General features: G+C 42.7%; 1 protein-coding gene across 4 annotated transcripts in view; it reads left to right on the top strand.

Annotated features, from left to right (window-relative positions):
- The window catches only part of ANAPC4 (anaphase promoting complex subunit 4), a 52,488-nt gene that overhangs the window by 14,260 nt on the left and 25,905 nt on the right, over positions 1–12,323 (top strand). For all 4 annotated transcript variants that reach the window (XM_083163121.1, XM_083163122.1, XM_083163123.1 and 1 more), the window contains 3 exons: positions 6,370–6,477; positions 6,560–6,643; positions 7,526–7,612. In XM_083163121.1, coding sequence (XP_083019247.1) covers positions 6,370–6,477; positions 6,560–6,643; positions 7,526–7,612 — 279 coding nt within the window. The remainder of the gene's footprint in view (positions 1–6,369; positions 6,478–6,559; positions 6,644–7,525; positions 7,613–12,323) is intronic.

The following is a 12,323-nucleotide window of genomic DNA, read 5'->3' as shown; positions in this document are numbered from 1 at the left end:
TATACTTTAGAGCAGAGAAGGGAAAGGGGGGACATGATAGAAACTTTCAAATATATCAAGGGTTTTAACAAGGTACAGGTGGGAGACATTCTTCACAGGAAGAGGAGCAACAGAACACGAGGACATGCACTGAAACTAGAGGGAGGAAGATTCAGGGGAAATGTGAGGAAGAATTTTTTCACAGAAAGAGTAGTAGATAAGTGGAATAGCCTCCCAACAGAGGTGGTAGACGCAAATACAGTAGTACAATTTAAACATGCTTGGGATAAGCATATTGATATCCTTACATAAAAATAAGGATCAAATATGGTTTGAGGTAACATGTTTAAAAAAAGGGGCAGACTAGATGGGCCAAGTGGTTCTTATCTGCCGTCAAATTCTATGTTTCTATAATAATCTTATCATTGCTATCAGGCTACCATGTGTGATTATGTAATGAGCTGGTGGTGATCTGTTGGAGCTGTTACTATTATCCTTTATATACAGTAGGATTACTTTATCTTTAGTGAAATTCGTTGTGTGTGTGTGTGTTTGTGTTACATTATAGCTGCTAAAAATGCTTATTCGATTTCTCTTCATTCATAAGTTCATGTAAGGAGTGCCAACATCTGTCTGAGAGACGTTCAATATATCCTCTAAAACTGCCAGCATCACTCACATTTGTTATCTAAATTCTAATAAAAAAAATGTTGTGTAAAAATGGATTATATTTCCTATATAAGATAAACATTACTGGTCATCCTGATGAATGAAAAGGGTTGCTCTGCAATTTTCACACCTATTTTGACAAATTCGCCTGGCACGCAAAGGGTTAATCTACAGAAATGTCCTCATATGCACGCAGACCCTAAAACATCAGATTTGTATATAAACCATCAGGTACAAATCTAATATTGGCCCATAGTCATTTTTGTTACATGCAAGTAACTGTTGCTGCAGGACAGGAGTGTACTCACTATATTCTTAGAATTAGTGACCTGCAGCTTTTCTGAACAGTAAAAAATAAAAACAGACATTGAACAACATCATCAAACAGGTAATTTCAACTTTAGATTTCAATTTTGTACTGTATGAACATGGCTAGGAATAACAGATGCACAGGCAAAATGTTTAAAACTATGTGTGCAAATGCTAGAAGCCTAGGAGACAAAATTCCTGATCTAATAGCAATAATGACAAGGGATGACCTAGACATTGTGGCTATCACAGAGACATGGTGGAATGAGAACCATGGATGGGACGTAGCTATACCAGGATACAATTTATTTAGGAAGGACAGAATGGGAAGAATCGGAGGAGGGGTAGCAATGTATGTAAAGAAAAACATAAATGCTACTTTAATACAAAATATTGAAGAAAAAACTGAGGCCCTTTGGGTGACCATAGAAATGGGGGAGAAGGACATTATTCGTACTGGGGTCATCTATAGGCCACCAGGCCAGGGGCAGGATTTGGACAGGAGCCTATTGCTTGATGTCACTAAAATGGCTTTAAAGGGAGAAGTCATAATCATGGGAGACTTTAATCTACCTGATGTGAATTGGGAGGAGTCTTTTGCAAGATCATCTACAAGTGGCAAATTTCTAAATTCCCTACAGGGAGCCTCTCTCAAGCAATTGGTGAGGGAGCCTACTCGCAAAGACTCAATATTAGATTTAATACTCACAAATGGTGACAGGATATCAGACATATATGTGGGTGAGAACCTGGGATCCAGTGATCATCAAGCAGTATGGTTTAGTATCAAGTCAGGGTCCAACTCCAGTCACACAAAAACTAAGGTGTTGGATTTTAGGAAGGCTGACTTTGCAAAAATGGGGAGATGTTTAAGCGACTCATTAGCGGATTGGACGAACTTGAAAGGAGTGCAGGAGAGGTGGAGAAAATTAAAAAGTGCAATACTAAAGGCAACGGACCTTTGTATCAAAAGGGTTAAGAAAAGTACCAGGAAAAGGAAGCCAGTGTGGTTTACAAAAGAGGTATCAACTAGTGTAAAAGCAAAAAAGATGGCCTTTAGGACATACAAGCAGACTCAAAATAATAATGACAAAGAAGTGTATCTTGCCAGACGCAAAGAGGCTAAGAAAGTGATCAGGCGTGCCAAGGCACAAGCTGAGGAGAAAATGGCTCAGTCGGTAGATAAAGGAAACAAAACTTTTTTTAAGTATATAAATGAAAGGAGAAAATCAAATGGAGGAATAATAAGACTGCGGACAGACACTGAGAATTTGGTGGAGGGAGACAAGGCAATTGCAGATCAGCTAAATAATTACTTTTGCTCTGTATTCACTATAGAAGGAGAAGGGAAGGGACCACAGTTAAGTTGCAAGGACATTTATAAAAATAAGGTAGATGGAGGTACATTTACTAGGGAGAAAGTCCTAACAGAACTTTCAAGACTGAAAGTGGATAAATCAATGGGGCCAGACGGAGTGCATCCAAGGATACTAAAAGAACTAAAAGATGTGTTGGTAGCGCCATTAACAGATTTATTCAACCAGTCACTAGATACAGGTGCAGTTCCAGAGGACTGGAGAAAAGCAAATGTAGTTCCACTGCACAAAAGCGGAAGCAAAGAAGAAGCAAGTAACTACAGACCAGTGAGCCTTACATCAGTAGTAGGGAAAATAATGGAAACACTATTAAAAGAAAGAATAGTGGAATATCTTAAATTAAACAACTTACAGGATCCAAAACAGCATGGTTTTACTGCAGGGAGATCATGCCAAACAAGTCTCATTGACTTTTTTGACTCCGTGACCAAAATACTAGATGAAGGGGGGGCTGTAGATGTGGCATATCTAGACTTTAGTAAGGCATTTGACACTGTCCCACATCGCAGGCTGCTAAATAAACTTGAAAGTGTGGGATTGGATTATAAAACAATTAAATGGATAAGAACCTGGTTGCAGGATAGGAAACAGACAGTTGTCGTAAATGGAGTGCATTCTATGGAGGGACATGTTACCAGTGGAGTACCCCAGGGATCTGTACTTGGACCAGTGCTCTTTAATATCTTTGTCAGTGACATTGCAAATGGTATTGAAGGGAAAGTATGCCTTTTTGCAGATGATACAAAGATATGCAACAGAGTAGACACACCAGGAGGGGTAAATCAAATGACTGATGATCTAAGTAAACTTGAGAATTGGTCAAGAGAATGGCAACTACAGTTTAATGCTAAAAAATGCAAAATTATGCACTTGGGACTCAAAAACCCAAAGGCTCAATATAGTATCAAGGGTACTATAATGGAAACTACTGAGGAGGAAAGAGATCTAGGAGTCACTATTTCAAGTGACTTAAAGGCAGGGAGGCAATGTAACAAAGCAATGAGGAAGGCTAGTCAGATGCTTGGTTGCATAGGGAGAGGAATCAGTAGCAGGAAAAAAGACGTAATAATGCCACTTTATAGGTCATTGGTACGACCTCATCTGGAATACTGTGTCCAGTTCTGGAGGCCATATCTTCAGAAGGATATAAATACATTGGAGAGTGTACAAAGAAGGGCAACTAAAATGGTTCATGGCCTACATCACAAAACTTACCTGGATAGACTAAAAGATCTTAACATGTATAGTTTGGAGCAGAGAAGGGAAAGGGGGGACATGATAGAAATCTTCAAATATATCAAGGGTTTTAACATAGTACAGGTGGGAAATTTTCTTCAAAGGAAAACAAGTAATAAAACACGAGGACATGCACTGAAACTGGAGGGAGGTAGGTTCAGGGGAAATGTTAGAAAGAATTACTTCACAGAAAGGGTAGTGGATAAGTGGAATAGCCTCCCATCAGAGGTGGTAGAGGCTAAGACAGTAGAACAATTTAAACATGCTTGGGATAGGCATATGAATATCCTTACAAAGAAATAAGGATTAAAAAGGGTTGAGTTTACCTGAAGGGTAAAAAAGGGGCAGACTAGATGGGCCAAATGGTTCTTATCTGCCGTCAAATTCTATGTTTCTATGTTTCTATGTTACTCTGGGTAATTAGTGTGCAATGATGTGGGTAAGAACATAGAAATCTATGTATAATAGGGTCTGTGCACTGCTGCCCACTAACTCACTATAGCATGGTTTTCCTGAAGAAGACACCAGTTGCCGACAGTAGTAGCTCTGCTTATATGTAATGCCCGCACCAGTTGCTGGCCGTACTAGCTCTGCTTATACGTAATGCCGACAGTATTATCGCTGTTTACACGTAAAGCTCACAGCAGTCGCCGACAGTAGTAGCGCTGTTGACACATAGTGCTCACACCATTTGCTAACAGTAGTAGCACTGCTTACATGTACCGCTCTCACCAGTTACCAACAGTAGTAGCGCTGCTTACATGTACCGCTCTCACCAGTTACCAACAGTAGTAGCGCTGCTTACATGTACCGCTCTAACCAGTTACCGACCGTAGTAGCACTGCTTACATGTACCGCTCACACCAGTTACAGACCGTAGTAGCGCTGCTTACATGTACCGCTCTCACCAGTTACCGACCGTAGTAGCGCTGCTTACATGTACCGCTCTCACCAGTTACCGACCGTAGTAGCGCTGCTTACATGTACCGCTCACACCAGTTGCTGACAGTAGTAGCGCTGCTTACACATACCGTTTACACCAGTTGGCGACAGTAGTAACGCTGCTTACACATAACTCTCTCACCAGTTGGCGACAGTAGTAGCGCTGCTTACACATACCTCTCTCACCAGTTGGCGACAGTAGTAGCGCTGCTTACACGTACCGCTCTCACCAGTTGGCGACAGTAGTAGCGCTGCTTACACATACACCTCTCACCAGTTGCCAACAGTAGTAGCGCTGCTTACACATACCTCTCTCACTAGTTGCCGACAGTAGTAGCGCTGCTTACACGTACCGCTCTCACCAGTTGCCGACAGTAGTAGCGCTGCTTACACGTACCGCTCTCACCAGTTGCCGACAGTAGTAGCGCTGCTTACACGTACCGCTCTCACCAGTTGCCGACAGTAGTAGCGCTGCTTACACGTACCGCTCACAGCAGTTGCTGACAGTAGTAGCGCTGCTTACACATACCTCTCACCAGTTGCCAACTGATCGCCTTTGTTTACACCCCATTTCTCTCTACCCTCCAACACACCATACACTCCCTTTACCCCTACCAAACACCTTGGTCCCCCACAAATACTGGATAATCCTCTACCACAAACCCTACTCCCACATACACACCCTATCAGGTGGCACAAGGGAGCATTTATAGCTTGGAAGAAGGGCAGCCATCCTAGCTGTTTAACCCCCGTGCAGGCTGCTCACCTTATTCAACGCTCCAGCTCGCTGTAAAAACCCAGCAAGATGGGAACGGCGTGTGCAGGGGGATCAGTTGAATACTAACCCACAAGCTGTGATGGCAAGCAGTCAGCACTGCTCGCGGTCACAGCTCGCAAAAGAGCATTGAATACTGCCCTTTGTGTTAAGGAGTCATTTTGTCCGTCGAGTGACCTCTAGTGGTCAATGGCGGTACTTCACCTAAAAAAGTGAGTAGTTAGGCTTTTATGTGTGTATCATCTATATATATATATATATTTATTTATTTATTTATTAACAGTTTACGGTACTTATGTAATATCTGGGCTCCCGTTTTTCTTATGAGACCGTGTCCCCTCGCGGGGCTCGCTGCGCTCGCCACGCTTCGGGCACGGTGGCTCGCTGCGCTCGCCACACTATATAAAATCAACTCCATGCGTAGTTGGATAGTAGGAGTATGAAAAAATGGGGTTCATTTAACATGGGAGCCCAGATAATACATAAGTACCCAGTTTCTTATATAGCGCAGCATATTCCGTTGCGCTTTACATATATATATATATATATATATATATATATATATATCTGCCTAGTCTAGTGTCCGGGAGTCTCTGAAACACTCCATCTGGCAGAGAGTGAAACTACATCTCTTTCTCACACATGCACAAACACAGAAGGTAGCAGACTAGCTTTTGAAGCTTTTGCTTTGAGTGGGCTTACTAGTAGATAGATAGGTAGGGAATTGTATCCTTTGAATTCTTAACTGACGGCTGCTATCGCTATCAATAAGATAGATTTTATTTCTCTGTATTCTCATAAATGTTTGTTCAGCCCAGAAAATGTCTTCTTCCAATGGGGCAGATGTATTAAGCCTTAACAAGAGATAAATGCAAGGGCGATAAAGAGAGATAAACATCCAGCCAATCAGCTCCTAACTGCCATGTTACAGGCTGTGTTTGAAAAAAGTCAGTAAGGATCTGATTGGCTGGACGTTTATCTCTTATCGCTTATCTTAATACATCTGCCCCAATATGTGATATGTGCACCAACAGTGTTCTGAGGATCTTGTCAGTATGCTCGGTGTTTGGCTTTTGTTCTTAGGTGTATGGATCATGCCTTGCCTTGTGCTTGTCCAGTGACCTTAAATCCCTCTCTGTGGTCACTGAGCTCTCCCCCACCAGCACTACACCAGAGATCACCTATTTCCAGGTGAGTAAGCGTACATTGCGTGCTGTCCTGTATTTTGCATTGTGCTTTACAGCAGTTTTACATGAACTTTTTGTTTTCATAGCTGGATACTAGTTTACTATCAGACTACTTACCTGAGGTTACCCGCATGGCACGGAAATTTACCCACATTTCAACTCTTCTTCAGGTAGATACCTTTTAAGCAGCTCACTTTGTCTTTTTCCTATGCTGGCAGAGGGAACTAGACAGAAATGTAGTGGTACTCTATGTGGTGAAGTATTTATAACAAAACACACAGTTGTGGATGTAAAAAAGTGTGTCTAGCATTGAATGTAGAAGGCTTTATTTACCATATGGTTAGTTGATGTTTGGAACCAATTTCTAGGAAACACCGTACATTCCAGTATGCAGCTGCTATAGTGGTTTTATGTGTGTGGGAAGCATCTCCTCCCCCCCGCCATTAATGCCTATGTATCGAATTAGTACCCAGTGCCATTTTATTTGCAGATAAATGCATCTTTGTAAACTCACAAAACAAAGATGTGTCCTTACTAAGCTTTGCCAAACTCGCTCCAAAGACTCCCCTGTACTATCTTGAACCACACTAGTTATGGCCAGAGCCACAGAAAAGTTTTTGCGACTGAATTGGGTAGCAAGCACGTTTGTGCAAATTGGGCATTCAGCTGTCCTGGTGAAGGGTGCAAGATGGCTGCTTTTGCTGAGGCAACAGCCAGCTGCACCCTTCCTCTGATCTTCCCTCCATAATGACATTTTTGTGATATTTTCAGAGGTAAAAGTAGGGAAGCATTAAACAAATAGTCCACACCACAGTGTTCTAAACCTGCAGTCCCCCCAAAGTACAGAACCGCGCTGACTGCATACCAAGCACAGGTTACTTTTTTTTGTTTGCTATGTTGCTGCTCCTCACTTGTGTGGCATATGGAGGAACAATTCAATTGAGGCTCCATTCAGCCAAGCACATTGGTCCGCGCTGACATTACTATTATGTTTGGTCAGTTTTGATGGGATAGTTGTTTAAATAAAGGCACTTTAATGTTTTGTTTTTTAGTATTTAAAGTTATCACTGACGTGTATGTCTGAAGCTTGGGAAGAAATTCTGGTGCAGATGGATTCTCGCCTAACCAAATTTGTACAGGTATGTATGAATTTGTCATAGGGGTCCACTCCATATGGAGTGTAGTGAATGTTCGCACAACCTTATAGATTGGATCCCTTGTTTTCACGGGTAGAGAGGCCCCAGAAAAAAATAATTTTATGAATATTGGGGGTGCTGTTCCCTACAGCATGAGTATACACGTTTTACAAGCAGGAAGGAAAAAGGGCTGTTTGGGGGAACGCATTGATCATTTTTCTAAAATATAACTTTTAATAGTTTTTATTTAATATTCCCTATGTCAATGTAGGGAAACTTACATAAACAGCAGAAAAATTTTTTAGGGGTTAAAATCACATACAACATATACACAGATACATATAGAGTGTTCAAAAAAAATAAATAATTCTGTTTTTAAAAATTCACACAAATGTCTGTCCAAGAGAAATGTCTATTACGTATAGCCCTGAAGAAGAAAAGTTTTGCTATAGGCAGTACTCTATAATGAGGACTCTGATGTTGCAGTGGGAGAGAGATTTTGTCAGTATCCTGTTATACCATGTTCTCATTGCCACCCCTGCAAAATCCCGGGTTTTTCTTGCCGGATTTTTGGGGGGCACAGAGCTTCTCAGCTCAAAAGATCCCCTTCACACTGCACCTCTGCCCCTTTCACACTGCTTTCCTTGGTCTGCCTTCCAACAAGTGTGTGGAATGTAATAGCAGCTTTGATTGGCTGTTGGGAAATTTGTACTAATTACTGTGATTGGCTGTTTAAAAACAGCTTTTATTGGCTGCCTAAAGATTATGTCATTTTAAATGGGGCTTTTTTTCACCAGCACACTGCATAGATTTTATCATGGCTATTACAACATTTAATAAAATATTAATAATAAGGACAAGACATTTATGTTTTTATGTACATATTTTAATCATATGTACATTTAAGTGATTTTCACTGTATATGTACTTGTATAGCATATAATGTATACGTACTTGCGTAGCATATAATGGATGGCACATATCACATGATTACATCCCCCAATGAGCTTGTTTTTTGGCATCATGTGTGAAAAACACGGGTCTGTGCTGCTCACACTGATGTACACCCGTGTATTACCCAGGAAAAACCCTTTAAAAAAACCCGTGTCTAATTCCCGGGGCATAACACCTGGGAATTTCACAAAGATCCTTTCACACTGAGACAGGACATGGGAATTTTCAGCTTGCCCTGGGAAATACCCGGGTTTTTGCGGCAGTGAGAACGGGGTATTAGAGGTACACTGTGTTTATCGTTACAGTGTTATAATTTATAGTAGAATACTATTTAACACTTGGATGTTACAATGTATTATATTTTCGTTAAAGACTTGATGGTATCCTGTTTAATAAGGATATATGGTCTGTTGGTGCCCTCTTCTGGTCAGTTTAGGTATCTAGAAGTGACCACATTAACTGTATGATACTAAACCCCTTTCAGACGGGAAGTGGTCATCTATTAGAATGAACTTAGGTCTACAGTCATTAGGTCGACCCCACTAGGTCGACTGGCAGGAAGGTCGACCTGACTTAAGGTCGACATGGGCCAAGGTCGACATGACTTGAGGTCGAATTTGCATAAAGGTCGACATGAGGAAGGTCGACTGGTCATAAGGTCGACATGGTTTTTTTCACTGTTTTTTGAGCCGACATGTGCCGACAGGCGGTATTTCATGCCCTACCATCCACTAGGGCGTGGTGGGAGAATAAAATAGTGTACCGAGCGCAGCGAGGCACCGTGCCCGAAGCATTGCGAGTGAAGCGACGGTCCGATTCTCATTGCCAACTGTGTGCATGTCGACCTTTATGCAAATTCGACCTTAAGTCATGTCGACCTTGGCCCATGTCGACCTTAAGTCAGGTCGACCTTCCTTCCAGTCGACCTAGTGGGGTCGACCTAATGACTGTAGACCTAAGTTCATTCTGACAGATGTACCGCTTCCTTTCAGACCGCACATATTAACCGTTATATTGCTGTTTTTTTACCGTTTCAAAACAGTAATATGTGTGGTCTGAAAGGTGCAGAGTGATTTTACCGTTTCCAAAAAAAACGTTTTTTGGAAACGGTAAAAAAGGAGGGAACTAGTAGTTCTCACTGCTGCCCTGTAGTACACCCAGCGCCTCTGGTCGTGCAGGATCCCTGGCAGCATCCCCCGCATCTCTCGGACAGGCGGCTGAGGCTGGGCTGCGGGCGGCTGTCTGCCCCGTCAGCCTGCAGGTACCAGAGCGGGGCGGCTGCTACCTCCAGCAGCCGAGTGCGCTGCCTCCGAGGGGGGGGGGGGGGGGGGGGGCTGTGCTGCCTCCCAGGGGTGCCTGTCCGGGGGGTGGTGCAGGGGGGGGCGGCTGTCGTGTGTGTGTGACTGTGTAGAAAGGCTGCTTCCCGGGGGTGCCTGTCCGGGGGGTGGTGTAGGGGGGGGGGGGCGGCTGTCGTGTGTGTGTGTGTGTGTGACTGTGTAGAAAGGCTGCTTCCCGGGGGTGCCTGTCCGGGGGGTGGTGGTGGGAATGGCTGCTTCCAGGGGGGGGGGCGGCTGTCGGGGGTGTGTGTACAAAGGCTGCTTCCCGGGGGTGCCTGTCCGGGGGGTGGTGGTGGTGGGTAGGGTAGAAAGGCTGTTTTACCATTTTTACAGTATTGCTTTCACACCGCAAACCTGCTTTAGGTATTTACATGCGGTGTGAAAGGGGTTAAACTTGCTCTGACCCGTTTTAAATACCTGGTCTGGGCAGGTTTTGTGGTGTGAAAGCAGCATTAATGTTGGGTTCAGTACACTTTTGATTAATACAAATATGTTGTCTGTTAGCGCCCTCTTCTGGTCATTTTATGTGCAACAACCAACAGAATATCCTAATATCCTCCTGAATATAACTGCATGTTAGGTGTGCTCTATATCTTTTTCTTCTATAGGGCTATACGTAATAGACATTTCTCTTGGACGGACATTTGTGTGAATTTAAAAAAAAACACAATTATATGTGATTTTAACCCCTAAAAAAATTTTCTGCTGTTTATGTAAGTTCCCCTACATTGACATAGGGAATATTAAATAAAAACTATTCTAAGTTATATTTTAGAAAAATGATCAGTGCATTCCCCCAAACAGCCCTTTTTCCTTCCTGCTTGTAAAACATGTATGAATTTGTACCAGTATTTCTATGACATGAAGCCATGCTGTACTGTGATTAACTAGAAGGTCTTCATTTGGGTGACTTTAAAAAGAAAAAGAACCTCCTCTCTCTGCAATAAGGGGCTCAGGTTGTATTTTATGTTTCACCCCAAGGATGGTGCTTCTCCACTCCAACTTTGAAATGCTGTATGCCCAACAAATGATGTTTTTAGGATTTCTATCTGTTAACCCTTTGAGTGCTAACATCTCTATGCGAGATGTTCAAAATATCACTCACATTTGTTATATAAATTCAAATAAAAAATGTTGCATTAAAAAGATTATGGGTGAAATGTAATAGGGTGAGAGAATCAGAGACTGCTGGTGCGGTGCTATGTGGGGTGGTTTATATTGCGCATTGGGAGAAGTACGGTGCGGAGATATCAGGAGAACATGTGGGGTAGGTTATATTGCGCATTAGGAGAAGTGCACATAGCCCCCTGCTGGTACGGACATATCAGAGGAACATGTGGGGTGGTTTATATTCCGCATTAGGAGAAGTGCACATAGCCCCCTGCTGGTGCGGAGATATCAGAGGAACATGTGGGGTAGTTTATATTGCGCATTAGGAGAAGTGCACATAGCCCACTGCTGGTGGGGAGATATCAGAGGAGTTAGGAAGGATTTTGTCAGTCGCACAGAAATAGAGTTTATTGTTATGCACGGGTGGACCCTCCTTGTGCAGTATTATCAATTTAATATTTATTAATGCGAGGGTGTGCTACCACAGACACGGAATAGACATATTTTGGAGGACAGAAAAAGAGTGTCTTTTTTGGTGCACCTGGAGAATTATATTAATAAAACATGACTTTTAATGAGTTCATTTAAAATAGTTGCGAATATATAAAAGACACAGACAAAACATGAGACAACATGTAGTGATTTAAAAAGGATAAGAATCCTCACCTAGTGGGACCCCACTGCACACTGTCCCTTAATAGTTTTATAATTAGTCTTGATATGGCACGGTGGATGTGGTTATGTTACCAAATCATAGTTGCATATTACATGGATAACACAGGATTATTACTACTTTGAAACAATGTGTCAATGTAATCCTGGTGCTCTCTACGCAGCCGCTGGCAAGTGCTCGAACACGGATATGATACCGTTTCAGCGCCGCTGCTGACTTGCTGGATCCAGTGGTCCACAACCTGCGTTCTGCCTGCAGAGCTGAGTCAGAGGTGTGCCTGTATGCACTCCCTCGCTCGTGCAGAGTGGAGTGCATACAGACACACCTCTGACTCAGCTCTGCGGGCAGAACGCAGGTTGTGGAACCACTGGCTCCAGCAAGTCAGCAGCGGCGCTGAAATGGTATCATATCCGTGTTCGAGCACTTGCCAGCGGCTGCGTAGAGAGCACCAGGATTACATTGACACATTGTTTCAAAGTAGTAATAATCCTGTGTTATCCATGTAATATGCAACTATGATTTGGTAACATAACCACATCCACCGTGCCATATCAAGACTAATTATAAAACTATTAAGGGACAGTGTGCAGTGGGGTCCCACTAGGTGAGGATTCCTATCCTTTTTAAATCACTACATGTT

The sequence above is a fragment of the Crinia signifera genome, chromosome 19 (genome assembly GCF_055691185.1).
Source record: "Crinia signifera chromosome 19, ASM5569118v1, whole genome shotgun sequence".
Classification (NCBI taxonomy): Eukaryota; Metazoa; Chordata; class Amphibia; order Anura; family Myobatrachidae; genus Crinia; species Crinia signifera.
Note: the sequence above shows the minus strand (reverse complement) of the source record. Positions and strands in the feature narration are given on the sequence as shown.